Genomic DNA, 25,339 nt, shown 5'->3' on the forward strand with positions numbered 1-25,339 from the left:
CCTCAGTCTTTACCTGCAAGTGCTCCAGCCACACCACCTGAGTTGCAGAAGGCAAAGGCAGGAACTGGGAGAATGAAGAACCGCCTACCACAGAAGACCACAGAAGACCAGTTTTGAGACCATCTAAGGAACCTGAAGGTGCACAAGTCCATGGCACCTGATGAGATGCATCTGCAGGTCCTGAGGAAACTGGCAGATGAAGTGGCTAAGCCACTAGCTGTATCTGAGAAGTTGTGGCAGTCCAGGGAAGTTCCCACTGACTGGAAAAGGGGAAACATAACTCCCATTTTTAAAATGGGGAAAAAAGGAAGACCTGGGGAACTAAAGGCCAGCCAGTCTCACCTCTGTGCCCAGCAAGATCATGGAGCAGATATTCCTGGAAACTATGCTAGGGCACATGGAAAATAAGGAGGTGACAGCCAACATGGCTTCACTAAGGGCAAATCGTGCCTGACAAATTTCATGGCCTTTTATGATGGGGTTACAGCATTGGTAGATAAGGGAAGAGCAACAGATATCATCTACCTGGACTTGTGCAAAGCATTTGACACTGTCCTGCATGACATCCTTGTCTCTAAATTGGAGGGACATGGATTTGACAGATAGACCACTTGGTGGATAAGGAATTGGCTGGATGGTCACACTCAAAGAGTTGTGGTCAATGGCTCAATGTCCAAGTGGAGACCAGTGATGAGTGGCATACCTTAGGGGCTGGTACCGGGACCGGCACTGTTTAACATCTTTGTTGGCAACATGGACAGTGGGATTGAGTGCACCCTCAGCAAGTTTGCCAATGACACCAAGCTGTGTGGTGCGGTCAACACGCTAGAGGGATGGGATACCATCCAGAGGGACCTTGACAGGCTTGAGAGGTGGGCCCATGCAAACCTCATGAAGTTGAACAAGGCCAAGTGCAAGGTCCTACACATGGGTCAGGGCAATCCCAAGCACAAATACAGGCTGCGCGATGAGTGGATTGAGAGCAGCCCTAAGGAGGAGGACTTGGGGGTGTTGGTTGATGAGAAGCTCAACATGACCCAGCAACGTATGCTTGCAGCCCAGAAAGCCAGTCACGTTCTGGGCTGCATCAAAAGAAGCGTGACCAGCAGGTTGAGGGAGGTGATTCTGCCCCTCTACTCCACTCTCATGAGACCCCACCCAGAGTACTGCATCCAGCTGTGGGCCCCCAATGTAAAAAGGACATGGACCTGTTGGAGCGAGTCCAGAGGAAGGCCACAAAGACGAACAGAGGGTCAGAGCACCTCTCCTATGAAGACAGGCTGAGACAGTTGGGGTTGTTCAGCCTGGAGAAGAGAAGGCACCAGGGAGACCTTATAGCAGCCTTCCAGTACCTAAAGGGGGCCTACAAGAAAGCTGGGGAGGGACTTTTTACAAGGGCATGTAGTGATAGGACAAGGGGTAATGGCTTTAAACTGAAAGAGGGTAGATTTAGATTAGCTGTAAGGAAGAAATTTTTCACTATGAAGGTGGTGAGGCACTGGAACAGGTTGCCCAGAGAGGCTGTGGATGCCCCATCCCTGGAAGTGTTCAAGGCCAGGTTGGATGGGGCTTTGAGCAACCAGGTCTAGTGGTACGTGTCCCTGCCCATGGCAGGGGGATTGGAACCAGATGATCTTTAAGGTCCCTTCCAACACAAACCATCCTATGATTCTATGAAACCAGCTGTACTGTATCACCAAGTGTAGCCTTAGACAAGCTCCAGTATATAACATCGTATCTTGACAAGCTGAATACCCATTATAAGAAGATACACTTGATTCCCTAAATTCCAAAAATTAGTGGATCATCATTGCTTTAGATGTAGCTATGGAGAAACGTGATCAGACATGAACTATTCCATAGAAAAACAGTCACTACAGTTATTTGTGGTTTCTTTTACTGCAAGAGATAAGTACATTTCTATAAGGCTGAACAGAAGGCTCTGTTTTTCAAAATTCCTTAAATAGTATATTAAGTTCAAGCTGAAAATCTACTTTGGAGTGGCACAACAACTATTTTCTCCAATGCCTCTTCATGGACATTTTAATTCATAAAAATTGGCTGAAAACAATCAAGTTGATAGAAGGCAATTATGCAAAGAATTGCAGGGACAAAGCTTTCTACATATTTTAATAACATATTTAAAATCATCTGAATGACAAAGTACACCAGATCATTTTTGCCTGAATCATGTATTGAGAGCCTCGTATATTTACAATTAATTTGCATTAGACATCTTCATCAAGATTAAGACACACTTTTATCTTTTTCCCTTTTTTTCAGATAAACTTCAGTTCAATCTCAGCATAACATCTAGCACTTTCACACTGAAGTACTACGACTAGTGCCAATATGCAAAGGTCACACTGTAATGCAAATATGGTATTTTACATTGGTATCAAGTTTTCTTCCTTGAAATTCTCATATTTGCAGTTCTGAAGAGAAGTATTTGCATAAGAAGCCATATCAAAGCAGCCTTTGCAGTTGGCAATAGTCTTCTCCCCTTTTGAATGTCTGGATTTCTTCCCAACTCAAGTTTTCAAAAATGAAAAAAATTTAAAAGGAAGATATTTAGATGAAGCTGTAAGTAATGTGACCCAAAAACATAACTCTCTTGTTTTTCTATAGCTTTCCAAAATACATACAGACTGTCACACCAAGCCTATTTAAAAGACAAAAATGTATTTTGAAAGACAAGTTATTTGTAAGCTTCTAAATTCTATTTTGTTTAGCTATGTAATGATTTCTTTTCTAATCCTAGATGCTCAGATCTTCTTGCAGGCCAAAGTCTATATCAGTAAGGATTCCAAAAAAGAAGATGGATGCTGAGCAGCAGAATTCAAACTAATTACATCACCTGAGAGAATCATGGTTATTGCCAGATAAAATAACTACTTTCTCAATTCTAACTAGCTTTTATTGTGACTACCACTGCTTAAGGCTGCCAAATAATTTTTATTCTGGGTGGTGCAAAGAAAATGCTCTAGATGCAAGTGAATTAACAAGTGAAACGTGACTTCAGCCATCATAACATTAGGCCTTGAGACTTTTCCAAGGGTGCAATATTTGAACAGTCAGTACACTGCTCCATTTAGAGTTCTACAGGTTTCAGATATTACCATGTTTTGGAAACCTGAAAACAACCTGTGCCATGATAAAGCAAGAGTTGCCATTTCAGAGGAAAAACATCAGAATGGATAGAGTGTATGATCTACCTACAAAGCATCTCTAATGAGATAACTCAACTTTTTGCTGACCAATGTTAGGGAAAGGGAGAGGGAGATTATTGGTGGGTACCTAAACAGGAAGATGGGCAGATGAAATGTACAACTCTAGTCTCACGGAAGTACATGAAGAGACACGCAGCAATAAGACCCTGACAGTTAGTTATTTCTCATGACAACCAGATGAGTAGTTTATTGAAAGCTTGATAACAGCTCAGAAGAACACTAAGGAGCTTCATCTCTAACAGTCAATGAAAAAATGAATGACATTTAAAATGCTTTTGAGTAAGCCTTTTCCACAGAGATTTTTCAATATTATTGAATTGAAAATTTCTGTCAGAAGACAGAGCATATAGGATAGCATACTAGTACCAAGTATGTTGCTAGTGTAGGCAGTTGAGGGTATAAACAAGTCAATTGCATTAGCAAGCATCTTCGGTAGCAAAGTTCCAACTTGGCCTGAGTTATGTTGAGCCACCATATCAAGAAAAATTTATATTTGGAGGAAGTGCACTCCTAACCAATTGCTTGTGTCTTTGTATGAGAACTTGATGGAACTACCAAGATTCTCAGTTTGCTGACATCTGTGCCTGTCTGCCACATCACCGCTAGCTGCTAACATGGAGCCATTAAGCAACTCTTGACTTCTTTCAAAGGACAGAACCATTACGCACCTTGCATGTGTACTGAGGTCATGTACTCAAGAAAGCTTAACCGCCAGCAATTGAGGCACAAATGTCAAAAGAGCTTACCACAGTTTGTTTTTTTGTTTTTTGTTTTTTGGTTTTTTTTTGAGGAAAACAGCAGACATACAAAAGCCTGGCAAGGACCAACATTTAGTCAAAATTAAAACTGCCATACCAGAAACTTTCTATGTTATCTTGCCAACAAGAACTACAAGAGTAAACCGAGTAAAATGTTACGGTTACATCACTGTTTTCTGGGGAAAATTAAGAAATACAACATATGTTGTTGTAAGACATGTTAGAAGACACTCAATCTCACACAACTGTTGAAAAGTTCACACTACCATGCATTCAAAGAAGAACCTGAAAGCTTATCTGCTGAAGATGAACTCTGCATAATTCAGCTTTTAAACATTATTTTCAATCTTCTAGTCTGGACACTTAGTGAATTATTTTTATACAACCGACTCTTTCGGAGTACTTACAGTCATTACAGGAATGTCTACATTTATTTCCCCTTTCAGAATTATTAATTACACAATATTGGTCAGGCTGGTTAAAATAATCACCCTTTTTTGCTCATAACTTCTTCTGGCTTCCTTCATTACTTAACAGGAAGAAAAAGCCTGGTAAGTAAGTTTTGCTAGAGCATCAGAAAAACAGTTTGTCAAAAGTAAGCAAACTCCATTTTCTGTAGACAATCCCACTAAGAACACCCAGCAACAAAGGCAATCAATGCTCAAAGCAATTAATGACTTCTAATAATCCATTCATTTTAAATAAGATTCATTTATTATTATGAGGTCATACCTCATAACAAGACTGAATCATAAAGACTGAACAGCTAGTCAAAGAATGGTTATTTTTGCTAACGCTAGGCCCCTGTTTTAAAAACATGGTCCATGAATTACCTTTAAGATCCCATAAAAGGTGACAACAAAAACTAGTTCATACATACTATACAGTCACCTTATAATGGTGTCTGCATCAAAACCATACAAATATTTGGGGGTGAGACTATGCAGCATAGTAACAGGTAGTTTAGAATCCAAACTGCTATGAATAATTTATAACACTGTGCTTTTGGTCAGTGACATAAACTATGTACTTAGAAATCCATGTTATTATAAACCATCTGCAGTACGTTTATCAATGCAACAATAACATAAAAAGGGTCTGAAGAGAATCAAAAGAACGAATGATCCTTTCTTAGGTGTTAATAAACAGATTCATTCTGTTCCCTGACAACTCAAACTTATGCTGTCAATAACCCAGAAGATAACTGCAGAAGAAAAAACCCAACCTCTGATACTCACGGAGTTGAGGTAGGGGTTCACATTTTGCTTTGTTTTTCAAGTTTAGAAATGGATGCATACAAAGTCATTACAAAGTTGCGAGACAAGCTAGCGCTTCAGCTAACCACAATATATTTAGCACAGACTTTACACAGAGTCTGTGGAAAGGAGCTGGTCAAGCTCCAACTGTTAGGAAAAGAAACAGGAGAGCAAATGGCACTGTCCTACAGCAAAGAAGGAAAAATATGATGCAAATATGGTCAAGGCCTCCTCCCCCATTCTTCATGTCAAGGTCCTAGTGCCTTGGCACTGCCTCCACAGTGGCCCGTAGGACAAAAGAAGAAAGGAGGCCATCACAGACTCCTTGAAGCAGGGGTCTTTAGACGTGCAGATAACTTTACGATTTAAAATTGTGCGTTCTTCCATCTTCATTGATTAGCTGTGCTCCAAATGTCATGCTCTTTTACAAATTGCTCCACTTCTTACTTAGTTCTCCCACTTAGAGCTAAGTTCCTAACGTGCCTCCAATTTCTACAGCAGAAGAGGCTTGTTCTCAATTAGTATTTCAGCGGTACCACTAAGTAAGTGAGGTGAATTAAAAAATGTCTTCACAATATTGAGGATTTATCTAAAGGGATTACCAGCAGGTCCTGAAGGCTTAATTTTTTCTGTCACAAAAAACAGTATGTCACTAAACTGGAAGCAAGCATGATACAAACTATTTCAGGGTCGCTGAAGAGAGGCAGAGTTGCTGAGAACCATGTTAGAGCCAACCATCTTTCCTCACAGACTGAGTCATCACTAGTCTATCCAGGAATTACTCCAGTCTACAGATGAGGAAGCGTTCTTATCATCTCCTCCTTCCCTATGGAGCAGGCATACATACACAAGGTGTGGCAGTTGCTAAGTAAGTATCAGATACAAAATTCTGTATTTGCTCTTTTTTATAAACAAACAATTTAAATAGTCATTATTACAGCTAAAAAATTCAATCACTACTATCCAGGACTAGCTGGCAGATCTTTTCACTCACTTAAGATTCCTTTCTTTTTATAAACTTCTATCCAAATTAATTTAATCCACAAAAGCCCCCACAAAAAACTCCAACTTGTAAGAACTGTAGTAGAAACACCAAAGATGAAGGTGCCATGACGTTGACAGGAATTTTGTGATCAAGTCCAGTTGTCACACCCAGAGTCACTCTTAGGAGAGCCACGGCTGGGAGGCAGAAGTTATGTTCCCTTTTATATATTGCAAATCTCAGCACAGAAAGAGGATTTTGAAAGGCCCAGAAATTTTTCATTTGGCACTTATTGCATCTAAATAGCTGAATGAAAGTGGTGCCTCTTAGCAATGGCATTTAGCAGTGTAAAGGGTATAATAACATCAGCTTCACACCTTGTATTAAATGTGCTTAGCAGACTAAGTAGATGCAACTGCTTGCTTTCCACTCAGTTATCAAACATGCACAAGATACTGTAAAATAAAGACCATGCTGCCCTCTCACTCCCCAAAACACTCTCCAGATCAGAACTGCAAACACTGCAGGATGAAGTAGGGATGTTGGCACTGCTTACCCTTGTGAATTTTTTTCCTGAGGATGAACCATGAATTTCTTGCCACAGATTAGGTGGCTATCGTAAGATTGGGTTCAAAAAGAGCATAATCACATTCAGGTAAGAAAAATCCATTAACCATTCTTAATAGAAACAGCCTAATTTAAAAAAAATAAATGATGGGGAGCCACAGAATGCTAGACATAATGACATTTCACAGACTGTATTCCCAACACGTATTCCCTGTCCTTATATATTTATTCACTGCTGGCTACTGTTGTAGGCAGACTAATCCAGATGTCTGTTTTCATGCTCTCACAAGACAACCCCCCAACAGTTCCAAGTCAGGATAAAATTAGAACTACTGCTCAACCACTCCAATTTAGCTAAAGCATAAGGAGGACTGATTTCTTCTCTGCAACAGTTGTACCCTGGACACCTGTTTAAGTTAGTACAAGCTGCAGAGGAAGGCGAAGTTTAACCATAAGTGATTGTTTTCCCCATAAATTATTCTTAAATGTATTACTTCCTTTGAAGAACAAGCAATTACAGTTAAGATTTATTGATTTCATAATTCCACTTAGAGAACTAAATTTAAAATAAACGAACCCCAAGAAAGTTCAGTATTCTATGAAGCGGATGTTTAAATAATCTGACTAGCTGATACCTCTCTGCACTATTCATAGTGAAAGGATTTGTTAAACTCAAAACGTGAGGTACCATCTTCTGAAAGTAATTCTGAGTCAAACAAGAAGCTGAGATGGTTAGTTCTGGAGAGTGACACTAAAACTGCTGTAAAAAATAGAAAAAAAGAAGAAGAAAACTTGCTACAGGTGCATCAGTCTGAAAGAAGAGCTGCTGATGTACCTTGATGTACAAGGGCTTGGCTTACCATGGAACTTCAAATCCCATAGATTGTTTCTTTCCAGACACTGTCATTTTGGTAATATTTGGCACAATTTCGGATTCCATTCTGGCTGACTGGGAATCCCTTGTTTTTCCTAGTAATAGACAAAAAGTAAGTTTGAACTTAAGGTTGTGACTAAAAGGTGTTAAATATAAAGTTTAACAAGTTACATTACTTCTCTTCAACCCAAAGGTACCAGTCTGTGATGATGCATTCTCACACTTCAGTGTCTTTCTTGCATATATTACATATTTATTCAAAATAATCTACAAACAGTTATATTTAGTGTGAAAATGTCATCTTTATCTCCAAGCATTGACATGACACCTACACCATTCAAAACCTTTACTCACAGCAGTTCTGCAGGATGCCAGCAGCATTTCATGCAATACGAGGATGAAGAAATGCTTTGCAGCTGCTCACTAGCTGATTAGGTTAATACTTATTTCAAGTTTTTCTTTTGCCTTAACATTGTTGAGCCACAAGGCTATTGTAAGGTAAAAAAAATATGTCTACCTCAGGTACTGCTAGCAGCAGCACAAGCTACGTGTGGGCTACCAGGCCTTCCCTGAAACCTGGAAACAGAGTCGTCTCGTACTGAATTACACTGAAGAAGCCAAGCAATACCCAAAAGCTAGCTAATTTAAAGGTTATTTAGAAATAATTACCAGTATTGAGTAACTTAATTACTTTCAAGGTATCCATTTTTACCATAACTTCACAATTACAGTAAGGTTCATTCTTAATTTTGTGAAACTACAGTTTCACAACTAATAGCAGTGCTATTAGTTTCTTGTGAAGCTGTAAAAAAAAAATTTACACTGATGAGGAGGAGTTTAAATAAAAGAAGTAAACTAGCTCTTTTCTTTCCACAAATCCCTCTTTAATATGTCAGGATCCCTTCTCCCTTCAAGGAAAGAGACTTCCAGCTTTACAGCTTGAGTGACAGCAGCTGTACCTTGTGTTATGAAGGACATTTTACACACAGGAAAGCAAAACAATAACATGAATTCAGAATTAAGCTGCAAGTTTTAAACAATTTTCACCTACAGCTGTATTTCAAAAATAGAAAAATGATGCTACTCCTCCAGTAACAGTTCAATTCGGATAGTCAGAGCCAAGTGAAAACTTATTTTGAATAACAAGTTAATCTTTTAAGTATTTTAGATTACTACTGTAAGATGAACTGTTGGAGTCACTTGGTCCTACTCACTTAGGTTAACTCCTGCGTTCTAAAGTATGACAGCTACACCTTTAAAACCACAGAATCATATTGCTTTACAGGTTATATATAAAGTTGTGGTCAATGCTGCTGAAGATTTCAGGCAAGGAAACAGAATACCACAGACGTGTCTATAATAGACAGCATACCAAAAAAGCTGTTGTGCAACTTTTTCTAAACAATCACACTACAGATTGAGACATTCTTATTTAACTGATGACTTGGTCTTCATCTCCCTCATTTGTCTTATCTGCTGATATTTTATTTATATGCCACCTGAACATCTCTGGAAGAAATAGTCTGTGTGTGTATTATTAATAGTTGCACACCAAGTACACTGTAAATAAGGCAAAAGAGTAAGAGAAATAAAGGCAACAGCACAAATCATGGTTTACAATAATCATAAATTATGTAACTGACAAACAGATAGTGAAGATTCAGAATATGAAATTCTCAGATCACTGGACAAGGACTACTAGTTAAGCACAAATATTTTGTTTCATCTTCAAGCTCCTACATAGATCACCTACAGCATTTTTTTAATAAGTAATCACTTCAGTTACAGTAAAAATTACATTACTTTTGTTGCCAACTTGGTATGTTTTTTCCCACTTCAATTCTAACAATTTTCAAGCAGCCATCATTTTCAACTGCCAGTTAAACATGAATGCTTTACATGTCATTTGAAAGCTGAATTACAGTTATTTCTCAGAAAATACCATGTTTGAAATCTGGCTGCTAGGAACTAAAAATTACAAAAAACACAATGAAATTGAAATGAGGTTAGTTGAAAGACACCAAGATAACAATTCATATCATATAACTTGAAAATAACTTGCAATCTTTTAGCAATATTTGCTACTTATGATCCAAAACCAAGTCAAAGGTTTTACAAAATACATCTTCTCTAATCAATTCAGAAATTAAGCTTCACTCTGTACAAATACTGTTGGGATGTTTGACACTGATTCAAAGTTAAATGTGCAAGGAGACAAAATACATTCAATGAATCAGCTATTTGACTCAGAAAACACAGAAATTTAAAACTAGAGATTAGGAAACACCGAAAGTTGAAAGAAGATACTGTCCTGGTTTTGGCTGGGATAGAGTTAATTTTCTTCCTAGTAGCTGCTATAGTGTTATGTTTTGGATTCAGTGCCAGAAGAATGTTGATAACACACTGATGTTTTCAGTTGTTGCTAAGTCATGGTTAGACTAAGTCAAGGATTTTTCAGCTTCTCATGCCCAGCCAGCAAGAAGGCTGGAGGGGCACAAGAAGCTGGCACAGGACACAGCCAGGGCACCTGACCCAAACTGGCCAAAGGGGTATTCCATACCATGTGCTGTCATGCCCAGTACATAAAGTGGAGGGAGTTGGCCTGGGGGATCACTGCTTAGGAACTAACTGGGCATCGGTTGGCAAGTGGTGAGCAATTGCATTGTGCATCATCACTTGTTCTGTATATGCCAATTTTTTTTATTATTATTATTGTCATTTTATTACCATTATTATTATTTTTTTTCCTTTCTGTCCTAGTAAACTGTCTTTATCTCAACCCATGAGTTTTACTGGGTTTTTTCCCCCCAATTCTTTCCCCATCCCACTGGGGGGAGAGGGGGAAGGGAACGAGCAAGTGGCTGTGTGGTGCTTAGTTACTGGTTGGAGTTACACCACAACAGGTACAAAAATAAAATTACAAAGAGCAAGAAAAAGAAAAGTAATTGTCCATCGACAGCAGGGTTTCTTCTTTAATTATTTATTTTTATAAAGCTCCAATACTTCAGTATAGACACAACAAGGAAGCAGACCAGGATCATGTAAAGACAAACCAAACCATAGAAGATAATCCTAGAATGGTGACATTCAAATAGATGCAAAAACAACACAAGATTATTAGTAACACTACTGACAGAAGTGTCAAATATAATTTTCTGACTTCAACATTCAAGAAGCGCGTTGTGCACTGCAGGCACCATTAAAGATTAATAATTATGGGCTTCATTACAAATGACACAAGGCCAGGAAAGGAGTATACTTCACTATCTAATCCACAGGGCACTGAAAAAAGCCACATGATAAATTCTTATCTGCTTTGTCAGGCAAAGCAAAAGCTATTCAGCACTTAACAGATCGTATGCAAATCCTTAAACTGCACCTTGGAACTAAAAGGAAGTCAATGCACAATGCTGATATGATTCTTAAAACACTTCTTAATCAACAAGCAGAGTATCCTATGGAAACTGAAGTGCACTACAAACCTGGAAAAATGTAGCTGCAGTAATCCCAATCTGATTAGGACAAGAGCAGCTGTGAAGAAAACCAACCTCTTAAGGGAAAGGATATAAAGAATATATAAATTTTTGCCAAGAAAAGCTTCATAAAGTTCTTCATGCTTACTGCCATTTGGACATTCTTAAACACATACCTAAGTAATTCAATGACAATACGTTTCCTAAATGAAGAGTATACATAAAATAAAAACAAAAGACAGACATATCTTTCAAAACTCCTGAAGAAGCCCCAACAGCTCCTTGCTATATTTCACTACTCTAGCATTGCAGAAAGTAAAAATAAGAGTGGATTACATGCAAGTAAATTCACTGATTGGCCAATGGTGTCAAATTGCAGAGCAAGAGATTTTACTGAACAGGACACTCCATAAAAATTCTGGCATTTCACTAACTTAATACTAGGAAAATTAAAGAAATTTTCCTTCCATGAAAACAAAGCATACATTCATCAATTATAAAAATGTAAAAGCTTGTCAGCATAATAGTTCTCACAATTCAGAATGTTTAAAACCCCAAACTTCTAGCCTATTTTAAGCAGTTTTCAGACAGGTATTTGGTATTTAGACCGCTCTGACAGAGTACCTACACTAAAGCATACTGTAGCTACAAGTCAAACACTATTACAAAACAGAACATGCACTGATGCACCTTGTCTCAGTATTAAATTAGGATGAGCCTAATACCAAAAGGGACAGACTTGCACTGACGGTACTCCAGTACAACTATGGCAGTGTGTGACAACTTGACAATCAAAGCTCTCTTCCCTTCATTATTCTTCTCTTTGCTTTTACCCTTCCTGTGACTGCCAGTTGGTCTTCTGACTTAAAGGCCTTTTGATTTAGTCAAAAAGTATTACTAATGACACCTGCTATAACTTCAAAATTATTAAAAGTACAACCCCAAAATCTGATGGCACAATAAAGTTATTTGCAGACTGATACACAGGACACAGACACATATATATGCAGGAAGCAAGTAAAACATAGGGACAGTCTTTAAAAATGAAAACACTCTCTCTGGGTGTTCAAGCTGGAATAGCAAAAGTGTATGGACACAGTCAATCATCTTCCCTTACTGTAATAACTCCCTAGATTTTGGATTTCCTTTGTAAAAATGGTTGTAAGGAGTACCTGTAAAAGATTCAAAAAAACAAATCAAGAGATTATATTGGCTTCTTTATCATACATAACAGGCTTAAGAAGTTCTTTTTTCAGTTTTAGTTCGTTTATATACTTACATTGAAAGTGACAAGAAGATAAAAATTGGTCTTTTCTCTAATTCTGTTGCAGGTATGGAAGTTATGTTTCAGTTCTTGGAAGAGTTGATTGTCAGTCTACTCTGTTCCCAGGTAGTTTAGAGGCGCATAAAAACAACAGGAGTTTGTTAAACAACCACCGCCTCAAGAAAGGCTTGTTGATACCAAGTGAAGCAGGGATATTGGCATATTGAAGAAATGCACATTAGCAGTGGGTATTTAAATCCACACTGGCTTCATTCAGATGGCCATACCTTTTTAACAATAGAAACAAAATGCCACTGTTTTTGATTTCTATACATAGTGGCTTCTCCTCCCAATTTGTCTTCCCCTCATCAAACTGTATAATGACACTGAAACTTTAAGCTCAAGTACACCATTGCACAAAGAAGCCTGCTTCTGATAAGATGAACCAGATTTTTAATATGCCTGAATTCAGCTTGAAAAACAAGAAAGGAAGAACGTCAACACGTTAGGCATGTCTTGAGTCCATGCTTTTTCAGATAGCAATCCCATTTAAATAAATCCATGTCTACACACAAAACAACTGCTAGCGGTGTACCAGCACAGGCAAAGGAATGCACCTCCAAGGGAATGATGTGTTAATTAACTGTGGCCAACTGCAGTTTCTTTTTCTTTAAAACTTTAAGGCATTTACATGCTTTTGAAGTTTTTACTTGGTTTATATTGATTCTTCTATTTTCAAAAGTGGTATGAGCACTTAAAAAAGGCAGCTGCATGCTATTTCAATTTTGAATGGGGCTGGGGAGCCTAGATACTATTGACAGTTAATAACAGAATTAATTTACTTGAGCAGGTCCTCCTAGCACTGTCTAAACCAGCACTGCCATGGAAAAATATACATGTAACACCATGCCTTCTGATCTAGAAGATACGGTTTGCATCCCTTACTCTGCTGCAGACTTTCTATATAACCACAAGCAAGCCACTTACACCTTTATCTACTGATTATACAGCAATAGCCACCAATTGCATAAAAGAAAAAAAGAGAGTGCACTCTTTTTGTGCTGGTTTTGTGCACCATGTCATGAGCTTGTTCTAAGTATGTTTCGTGACTCACTGATTAAAAAAAGCAATGTATTTTTTGCATACATTACTGGCAGTGCAACTATTGAGTGTATTAGTAACAACAGAAGCACAGACAAGACAGAACCTGTCTGAAAAGAAGATTTAATAACTGAGGCCTCTATCAAGATAATACTTCCCTTCCTATATGCTGTGCTATGATTTTAAACTAATTTTAAGGCCCTATAATTGTGAAAATATTCCAAATATGGACTACACGAGACAAACAGATGCACAGATGCCAGCCTGATTACATACAATTTCATGCTCAGAAGCATGTATCACCTGTTTGCCCACACATATGCAGGTTTATATTAACATCTAATATATCCATCATTGTAATCAGCTATTTGAACATTTTGACTATAACAAACCCCAGCTGACAAATTTCAAACCATATATCCTTCTATTTATGCCATAAACCTTGTGAGTTTCTAGCCTTTAATTAAAACTTTTAACTTGCCTTGAAAACAGTAGAATTGTATTTTTCTCCCTTCAAATTTCACAGCACATAGGAAAAACAATAACAGAAGGGAATATAAAAATTTGTTGTTAGAGATACACTATTGAATTTTATTTTTTTTAATAATTCAACTTAATTATTTGACACTCATAAATTCTACAAAATGCTGTGGGACACAGCAGCAACTTGCAGCACATTTTAGTTAAGCTTGCCACAGAGCATACTGGATCTTCAGTGGCAGTGGTACTGGGTATTAGTATCATCAACAAATCACAGTGCTGGGAATATCAGAAGGCCAGGACTCTCAACCACGTCCTACCAGTACATAACACAACTACTGAACTTACAACAGCCCAGACGTCCTAAATTTACACAGTTTGCTAACCCTTAAAACATTCTGCCTGCATATAATTTGCCGTGCACTCATCCCTATAGCCCATCATTTAAATTTCTTTGGATGTAACAGACCAGTGACAAAGTCTGCTGCACGTGTGAGGAGTTCAACATACAGAAATCCTTTCTTATGCAAATATAGAAAGCAATACAGGATAACTGGGAAAGGAAAAATTAAATTATTTAGAAAAGTCTCCCACTCTTCTATGATCCTAGAAACATCAGCAGCCCTCCAAGGAGCACCTCTCATAGCAAAGAAACACCACCTAGCTCTAATAAAAATGTCACATGTGAAAAAAACTCAAAATAAAATGTTACTTTAGTATTTAAATTATAGAGTTCAAAATACACATTTTTAGGAAAACGCATGCCATTATACTACTATGAACCGCAATATACAAATGGATGCTACCGATCATCCACAGCACTTATGAAAATAATGCAGCAGTCCCAAGTAACAGAAAAGGCAACTTGCTAAGTCACCCCGCAGTGCTGAGACACAGCCATTCTAAAGATACTACTGAAAACAATTCTCCAAACAAGAACACTGAACTTTTTCTTTTTAAAAGAAAGGTTATTTCCTAATAGAAACCACAGTCAGGGGTTTTCCAGGTAACTTCGTCTTGTTGTTATAACTATTACCTTCTCTACAAAGTTTTAGATGGTGAATATGATTTTTTTTTTTTTTCATAAACTGGGAGTAGGCATTTTCACTGAAAAATGCTGGGAAAAAAGTGTACTTGCACCTGACTACAAATATTTTTTGTTTCGTTTTTAAGGTTTGATACAGCAGGAGGAAGGAGGGATACAGGAGACTGTTGAGTGATATTCCAGAGTATCTCCAAGATGGGCCAGTTGTCTGTGGCCCACAACACAGAAACAGCACAACTTGCTACCCCAAGACTGAAGTTCCAGAAACAGCTTGCTTCACTACATGCAGGTGCAACAACTGGATAGGCAGTAGGCACAACCAGAAGGGCTGGCAGCCTCGCCTGTTACAGTTAGCTGGCACTTCTCATAGCTCAGGCTTTATTTTCAATGCTTGCCACTTTCAGCAACTTGAACTCTTTAGTCGAAAATTAGTTTGTTCAAGTGAGGTACCTGCCTGGGACTGACTTTTTTTTTTTTCCTTCCAGACAGGAAGAACAAGGAAACTGGAAGATAAAAGATCAGACAAAACGGTTTATTTTCAAAGGCACCTGAAGAAAATATTACTTGCATAAATTAAATCCTTCAAATGATCTTTTCACCTTCTGAAAATCCACTCAATTAGGCCATAGAAAACAGTTTGCACATGCTCTTATGGCTTAAGTTTTAATAACTAAATCCCCAAAATGCATCATCAGCATTCAATATGTAGCTGCTGTGGCTGTTTATGACCAGGCTGGACTCGGTTGTGTCATGAGAGCAAATCCTACCTCTCCTGTGGTCTCCGTAGTTTCCTACCACATCAGTAAACTGGAGGCATGAATCTGGCTCAGATAATCATAAAAAGTAAAGAAAACTGGGAGCAAGAGAAAAAACAAACAGTATAGTGAGCATTGGCAAGCAGCAATACAAGCAGATTATCAAAAACAGACAAGGAATACAAGAATGAAAATCAATAAAGCAGAGAAGATGAAATGAGAGCTGCAGTGACCATGAAAAAATTGACATTAGTTAACAACCTAACTTGGGGAAACACTGTGTGTAAAGGAGAGTAACAAGTTACATGCAGAGCTAAACATGAACAAAGGAAGCAGAAGAGTATCAGAACTGAAAATGAACACAAACTATGGGTGGAAAAAAATTAACGTGGAAAATAATCATGGCCAATGACTGGAGAATAGGTAGGAAACTGGGAATAGCTAGATGAGGGATTTGGAATGATAAAGTGGAAAAAATAGAACTGCAGTGAAAAACTTGGAATTACATGAGGAAATGTTGTGTTTAGGACACAAACAGGAATTAAGCAAAAAAACTGGAACACTACTAAATTAGAGAATCAGGACACAGACACTGACATTAGATCAGGTTGAAGCAGATGTGCTGGAATGTGTTAGAACAAGGCAATAACACATTTTCTTTCCTGCCCGGCACTTAGCCAAAATTTCTGGAGTCTCACCATTTCTCTTGTCACCAACATTTCCTCCCCGACTGAAGTCAAATGATACAGAATACAGCAGTCAGCTAGTGCTGTGTTCTCTTGCTCTTCTTACCAGAAACAAACACCTTCCCATGGAACTTTTCTGGCCATCAGGACTTAGTCAAGTTACGTGTATTCAAATACTCAAACAACACAAAATTAATGGTACCTATTAAAGCTATTTTTTCTCTGTGCCTCTTTATTTCAATCATTCCACTGAATGGTGTTCATTTAATTTAGAATATCTGATGTCCCACAGAAACCTAATATCTCAGAGAATGGTATAATATATATTTTTATATAAAACTTTTTACTGACCTCTATTACAACTGGAAGCATTCAGTGTCTTAGCAAATTAAACTCGTATGTCTCAATATCTGGATGCTTAATATGACATTTCAATCAGCATCTGTCTCTAAGAAGTTATGTTTAAGCAACACAGGTCAACAAAGGAATGTATAGTTCAGCTATATATGCAGACCATTGGTATCATCTTTCCAGAAACATGGATAATTGGTCTAGTTTACATTCACAGTTAATATATTAGGGGAAAGAAAGGCACTATCACCGGAGTAAAACTCTCAAGATTTCCAGTTTCACTAAGCGCACGCCTCCTGTGTAAAAGAACGGAGATCTGCTGTACAGAAAGGCAGACTGGGGAGGGGTGCCTGTTTTCTTCTAGAGATTACACAAACATCAGCTGCCTCCTTTTGATGTTTCTGATACGTAAACATGTAAAGGTCCAATCGGAATTCACAACAATAAAAACAGTGACTTTCTCATCCGTCAAGTTTTTGAAAAGAATGTCCCTGCGGTATTTCTCATGCCTACCACTTACAGTTAAATGGACTAAAATCCAGTCCTTCACATAATCATAACTCAGTACAGCTCATCCTGTAACTACTGAAACCTTATTTGTGGGAGGTATATTGCTTTGCACTCTAGCAATGCCAATGATGCTCCTTCTCAATCCGTAACCGAAGCTACAACCTGCTGTAAAAATAATTTATTAGACATTTGCAGTTGTTCTGTAACAGCACCTTTACTCTCCCACACATACACAACCGTAAGTCGTTGGTGGTGTTTTCTAATTCAACGAATTTTTCTTAAATGACTGTGAATTGTCTTTCACCGAGATTTAGAAAAAGCTCAGTCTGATATTTCTGAAGTGCAACTTCCTACCATAAATGGTCATGTAAAGAGCAGAGTCAGCACTATGGGCAGGATAACCCTAAAAAGATATCCTCTTTAGCCAGTCACTGAATTGAACAGAATACACAGAGTCCATGCAAATTACCAGAATTTCTGTTAAAACCCTGGCCCAAAATGAGTATGTAAAACTGAAAGTACAACATGTACATTCTATTACAATTATATTGAATTTCCAAAAATAACTAGAGAGCAATTTCAGGTTTAATTCTTAACTAATATTATAATGCCAGAGGATGGTGCTATTTGCCTGCACATCATCCAGGTAATTCAGAAACACCACCATGCCTTTTACATGTTGACGTTCCCTATGCAAGTACATTCTTGTTGATTGTATTGCAGGAGTGCAAGGCACTTTGCAAAATAAAGCTTTCCTGATCCACAACTTCTATTTATGCACCAAAATTACTTCAGTATGAAAGAGAAGTTTAAATATAAGAATAGTGAACAAGAAAAGCATACCAGCAAACTGGTAGTATATAAAAAAGTAAAATCATCTTACATCTGTTCAAATCTTCCACAACCATTCTGCAAACTTTCTCCAAAAGCTTAATGAGGTGGCCTTTTAAAGTTGCAGAAGAAAAAAACAAAATGTATTTACTAGTCCGGTACAATTAAGTATGTTGAAGCTGCAAGTATTTTCAGCGTTTATAAGTTCTGGAAAATTGTATTTTGCAAACTTCTAGTGCAGTGACAACTTCAAGGTAAGATAAGCTAAAACCTTACTTAATTTAGGTTCTGTGAATTCTCAACTCTTCCACTCCACTGGTGAAATTATAACCACACTAGACCCTGATTGGGCCAGAGAGATGACATATCTGTGGGAGAATCAATGAATTTTTTTCTTAAAAGTCAGTCAAATTTGCAAGTTTTGACTTGTCCACACATTCACTTTTTTATTTCTCTGCAAAGTTAGCCCCATATAAGAAAAATACACCTACTTGATGCCTCTCCTTGATTTCAGGGATGGCAGTGCAGATTGCAGTGTCACAGCATACAGCAGATTTCAGAGTGGAAGATTTGTGGCTTCAGAGGACCAAAAGAAAAACCTAATCATATCAAGAATTTAACAGCTACTGAAAAAGGCAGTTTAGGAACTTGTAAGACATGATTTCAAAGAATCAAAAGATGTTCAACAGACTGAGTATGGTTTAAAAGAAAAAAATAAACAAACCCAAAATCAAAAAGGTCCAGCAGTACAGCAATTATTGAAAACACTATGTATACACACACACACCCCCTTACTGTAAATTCAACACAAATGCATTTAATAACAAAAAACACAGGAATTGTTCATGAGTACAAGGGAGACAGACTCACTGACTGACGTTAACTTTTGCATTTCTGCTTGCAAGGTTATGGTAATTAAATAGTAAATCCTCAGAAATGTCCCCTTTTAGTCTGTGGTCTCTTCCTTAAAAAGACAAAAGATAGACATACTCTACTTACATATTTTACAAAAAGTCAGCCAAAGACTCCAATTTTGAAAGCCTTACCTATAATGAAGGTGAAAGGAAGTGACAGTATGCATTAGAGTTTCATTAAAGGTAAAGACAGTAGGAATGGTGGCACGGGATTGCCACCCAAAGGGGACTGGAAAGATGGAAGCACATTATGTGCAACAGTTCATATTTCAAGCATTTTTACTTTGCATCGTGACAAAACTGACTTCTTGATCATCCTCACCATGCCCACCACCTCCTAATCAATAAAGATAGAGACATATTGCCAAGCTAGTAGTTAGGGCACTTCTCAGATCTGGTAAAACTAGGCACAAAGCCCTTATACTATAACCAACAGAAACTGTAGATGATACATATATTATCCACACCACAGTAAATGTTCAGACTCTTGACAGTTTCGGGTTTGGGCATTTTCTGCACTTTGGTGAGCTACAATCTTGAATTAAAATTTATTTCACTACAGACTACTAAACAGCTTTAGGCTTGAGCCTCAACAACCATCTTCTTTGGGGGATGTTCAGTATTTGTTCATACACGAAATTCTAAGCAGACCTATCTTGCATTTTAGGTACAAATACTTAAATGCTAGTTAAATTCTATGGTCCATAACCATAGCAGAGACTTGAACTCAACAAGAACTGCTTCAGGACATTGGTCTGCTTCCATTAAGACAGAAAATTGCTATTGAAGAAAAAGATACTAAGGTACAAAGATGAACAAAGTTACAGAACTTTTTCTACATGAACCATACATATTCTTATAAAAAACAATGTACCAAAGAGTATGGCAACTCTATATTGAAAACTACAATTAGATACAAGAACACAAACAAAAAGTTGTTGCCTAAAAAAAGCCAAAAACCCCCCCACAAACAACCACCAAACAAAACCAAACTGTAATATGGTGAAAACTGTTGGGCTATTATAAATCCCAAAATAAAAATCATTAAAAGATATTATTTTGACCAGAGAAATTAGACACAGTCATTTTCCAAACTGTCACAGAACAATGTCTAGTGCTTGTGCTTCTTGACCATGAGTGATTTTAATAAATTGAGGAAATTGACAAGGAAAAAGCTGACAGTATTCACCAGAATGGAAATAATGATGCTGGAAGGCATGCTCCAATGAAGATGAAACCAGTAAAACACAAGACTGACATTTTACAAGGTTGCCTGCTGTGCAGAAACGGTCACATTCTATGCAAGGCCTCCAGCTCAGTGAATAAGCAACGCCTTTTACTCTGGATGGAAAAAAGCTTCCAAAGAAACATGAATAAGCTGTGAAATGGGAGCCAGCATGTTACATGTAATAGGTGCTCTCACTTTTTAAGGCAGTCTAGCAGAACAGTTTCTGCCCGTGTGCCCCCAAGACAATGGGAATTTTTTTCAGAGCAAGTATTTGTAGCTTTGCACATGGATGCCTTTACTTAAGATAAGTAGCTAAGTATTGTAAATAAATTTTTTAAAGAAAAAAACACAACGTTTGCTCACATGAACCAATAATACACCTGACAAAATGATGCAAAAGGTACCTCTGATAGCTGATGAGCCCAAACTACAGAAGAACTTCCACACCTAGCAGCTGATAAGCCCCTGATTACAAAAGAGCTGTATTAAAAAGATGGAGGATAGAGTAGAAGATATGATATTTTACAGGGTTTTACAGAACAGCATAGCTCAAAGGTACTGTGAGCTGAAAATCCTATTCTTTTGCTATTCCAACCAGTCTCTTAATATCCAAACCTTAAGCAGCTACTGGAAATGTACAACCTTGTAAAAAGTTAAATTGATACATTAACTGAGTTTACTTTAAAAAGCTGTGAATCTTAAATAGTTTAATACATACATTTAGAAGCCACCTGAACAATTACTTTGAAGATAAAAATGTTAGATGTGTTCAGATTTCTATTGTTTTTAATGTATCGGAAAGAATAAATGTTAAGAAAGGACAGGTTGGAAACAAAAGGCATTAAAAATGCATTGTGCTCCTTTGCACATGTAAATTAGGTAAAGTTAAACATTTCACACAATCTGTTCAAAGGAAATTTGCTGACTGAACGTACACCTTTTATAGTACTCGTTGTACTAGGACTAAATGTAAACTAATGAAGCAAAACATATACACTTATCAAAACCAAGCAAAATAATTAACAAGGTGCTGATTTTCCTTTGGGTTTTTTTCCTCCAAATTAGAGGCTAATATTGATCAAGTACAGGCTTTTCCCCTCCTTAACTATTCCAAGATTTCAGATTAAGGGGTGGTGTTTTATGGCATTAGATCAATTTTTCCGTTATTCCAACTACAAAATATTAAGTAGCTTTTTAAAAAAATTTAACTGCAGGAACATAATTCTCAATTAAGATACTGCTTTATATCAGAACATCTTCCCATCATCACCAGAATCTTACTCCTCTCCTTAATTCAATTTTCCACTTATGGTAGAACATCAGAAGAAAAACAAAGGGAAATGGGGCTTAAAGTCTGGTCACGTCCTTATCTACCAGTTGTTGGTTCTATGTCCATAATAATGGGATATATGAAGATGTGTTACTCCATACGTGACTTCTCTCTAATGGAAGAGGCCTTGACTGGTCATAATTATTCTAGAGAACCAGCATTTTATTCTACCTTACTACTCGGATTCAAAGCTCAGCTTTCTGCTATAGCTAACTACATCATGACTAGCAGCTCTTGCTGGTACACTTTCCAGATACTCCTGTGCTATAAAAGACTTCTTCTGTATGTACCTCCTAAACTTGAGCAACTCCTGCCATTTGGAAAAAAAAAAAAGACTACAATCTTAGTTTTGTCCTCAGTGCTACACAGATGAAAGTTCAATAGATAATACACAAACCTACTCAACAGCAGCTGTCTTTAATAGAAGACAAATAATAGCCAAATACATCCAAAGGAGAGGATGACCACATTCTCAAAGCATGGCTTGAGATGCAAGCTGTTAGATAAAGCAGTTTGAAACTACTAAGGCATACTTTACTGCCACATAATTTTGAGTTTGTTTCTGTCAAAGTTTCTATTTGTCTTCTCTGTCATATCAACAGGCTTCAATATCTACTTTTGCTGCTTCCTTTAATTCTAATTGTAAGCACTCTGCTCGTTTCCTAAATAAACAAAATTAGTTTGCCACACTGCTATCTTGCCTTGTTCATATACAGAGTACATTTGAGGAAGGACAAAAATGCAGAGGAAGCAATGGCTATTAAAAAATACAAAGAATACGGGGGAAAAAAAAGCTTTAGCATTCTTTGTTATTTAAACGTGTTAGTGGCAACACATTTATAAAGAATCTTTGAAACCTAGGTGTGAAACTGCTAAAGATCTCTGAATCTAACTTGCAAAACAAACTCAAGCTGCATCAATGCAGTAGGCTGATCAAATGTACTTAATTTATCTGCAGTCCAGAACTTCCACAGTATTAAAAACAACATATTAGCAGGAAAAAAAAAAAAAAAGGCAAACAAGTTCACACATCTATTACTACAATTTTCATGGACCACCACTGTATACCACACTGTTTGTTCAAACACTTAGCTATAACAGATTATGCACCAGAAAGACATCATTCCATAAGAAACACATTATGGATGCTACCAGTAACCATGGATATTATTACAGATTTAGTTAATCTAATGTTAATTAGAGGATTAAGCTGACAGTAGGGCTTTCAGTAGCTAACTGACAGAAAATCGTAGTATTAAGCTCTAATTGTATTTATCTGGGATACCGTTGCAAGGAGAAGTGCAGATACTGGCCAAATTGAAGTAAGGTAAAAGTAAGCTACTTGACATACATGGCAACATATATTTGAGAAGCACAAAAAACATTAAAAAAAATAATCTGTTATGCATTAAGGTTTAGGAAAAGTTTATAAAAATTGCCCCACCTTTCAGTCTAAGAAATGTATTCACTTATATAGTTAAGTTTTCCCTTTTTAATTGCAGCATGTTTTACATTATGTGCATTACTTATCTACACTTGCATTATTTTTATATATATTATTACTCTGAAATTTTCTTTATTCCATGTTTTCCTATTCTTAACTCCTCTGGCACCAGCCAAACATATATCTGAATTCCAGAGTTATCAAAGATGAACTTGCTTAATTAATTCTGGAAAAAATGGAGACTGAACATTGCCATAATCTGAATAAGGGAGACCTATATTCAGAAAATAACAACCTATGTACAGATGTGATGTGAAACACAGCACTGGGGGCTCTATTCTTCATTGCCAAAATCATTCAGAGACACAAACTGATTTATAAAAAACGGCGTATCTGAGTTTAGAAGAAAAACTGAATACAGTAAAATACAACCTGTAGTTTTAAATAAGCTTTGCAAGATTTATCAGATGCAGATGAGTGCCAGGAAATGTTCATTTGCCAGTCTGAAGCACTGCATTTCACTCTGTTGTAACTTTAGAGAGGAACTTGCATGGACTCAAGTTCATTGCTTGATGTTTTCCTCCTCCTTGATGCAGTGAAAGAGTAGTTAGACACTTCACATTTACAGTAGTACCTGCAAGCACACAGATAGCATCCACAACCTTGCAATAGTTTGTTTGTATACATGTTATCAGAAAAACAGCATTAGAAGCATACAATTCAAATCAGTTCTGCCTTGAAAAATGTTTACTTAAAAGCTTTAAGTGACACTTTTCCTCCTTTTTTCAACTTAAGCATAGCACTTGGTGTATACACAGTTTCACCATCTTGCATAGTTGACAAGCAAAGTTAGTCATTTTCCTGTTTTTGTGGGTCAGCAATAGGGAAGAGGAAAACATTAAAAATAGGAAAATGTGATTCTAAAACCACAAAAAGTAGTAATGAGGACTCAAGGAGTACCCAAAACAACTTCAACTCATATTTTGGAATTAATTAGATATAAAATTTCCATTTAGGCTGAGCTTTTATATGCAGTAAAAATATGGAAGAAAAACTGAAGCAACAACCAGTCAAAGCTCTTCCATGTCTCTGCCAATTGGGCATCACAGCTTCTGCAGACACAGGTATCTTCCATATTAAAGTCATCTAGCTTTCCAAGCTGTTGGCATTTTAAGCATGAATTTCTACCAGGGGTTCTGACAGTGGACTCATGATTTTTAAGTTTAATGGCCATTTCAAGTGTCACAAGTATAATAGAAGGAAGGAACCTGGTACTTCAAGCATTTTTAACTGTCCACTCTGAAGACTGAAATGCCAGTTTTATGAAGGAATACAGAAGCTAAGATGATGAAAAGCAGATAATATTTTGTCACCCAAGAACAAACCAGTTCGGGTGCAAATAGAGGCACACAAGTAGTGGGTGGATGGCATTTCTGTTGGTACGTATGTGACATAATACACTAGACTATGGAACTAGTATGTTTTATAACAATATTGAATGACACAGAATAAAAAACAGTATGATACTGCAGAAACACATCCAGAAGACAGTACAGCGATAAAGAAGGTATTGATAACACAAATTTTACAGGGAAGGAAGAATAATAGTTGTAGTGAAACACACCTACCATAAACAGACATCATAGTAATTCTGTGTTTTAAGCTTGGATTTTTTACACCTTCCTGGCTTTTAACTTCATTTCTGAATTCTTACATGTATTGCCTATTAGCATTCAAGCTCCTTTTCATCAGTAACTTATATTTTAAACTGTTTCTTCTGCTCCCACAATTTGGGATTTGGTAAGACTATACTTTTAATGTTTAGATGTCTTACTAGTTTCTAGAGCTTAAACACATTGGTTTACAACTGCAAAGTACTACTGTCTCAGGCTTGTCAACAGCCTTGCTTTGAGTACTCAAGTGCAAACTTCAGATAGGACTCAATGTTTGAATTGATATACAACAGCACTACAGCAATCATTCATCCTTAAAACTTAACAGGATTTAAAAAAAAAAAAGTGACTCCAACCATACCTTCCTGGCACTCCAGCAATCACATCTGAGAACTTAGTAAATTCTTCACTTTACCTTCTAAAGACAGAGAAAAACAACTGATGGTTGATCTTTACCATGACCTGAAAGGACTGAGATAGAGGGCCACTGTAGGAACAAGTGGAGCTACTGTTTCCCCTAGGATCTCTGGTTCATCTGGAATACCAAAGTTCTAAAAAGGGCACAATCATTTTGAGTTTTATCTAAG

The 25,339-nt window shown here is 37.2% G+C and overlaps 1 protein-coding gene across 2 annotated transcripts in view; it reads right to left on the reverse strand.

Moving 5' to 3' along the window:
• Positions 1–25,339, reverse strand: part of HBS1L (HBS1 like translational GTPase) — a 64,777-nt gene that overhangs the window by 21,096 nt on the left and 18,342 nt on the right. Inside the window, exons 1-2 of one of the 2 annotated variants that reach the window (XM_075035770.1) lie at positions 23,512–23,643; positions 7,654–7,762 (exon numbers count right to left, since the gene is read on the reverse strand). In XM_075035770.1, coding sequence (XP_074891871.1) covers positions 7,654–7,733 — 80 coding nt within the window. In that variant the 5' untranslated portion in view covers positions 7,734–7,762; positions 23,512–23,643. Of the gene's footprint in view, positions 1–7,653; positions 7,763–23,511; positions 23,644–25,339 lie in introns of those variants that run through there. The other variant, XM_075035766.1, reaches the window with a different exon arrangement.

Source organism: Buteo buteo, chromosome 9 (assembly GCF_964188355.1).
Source record: "Buteo buteo chromosome 9, bButBut1.hap1.1, whole genome shotgun sequence".
NCBI classification, from domain to species: Eukaryota; Metazoa; Chordata; class Aves; order Accipitriformes; family Accipitridae; genus Buteo; species Buteo buteo.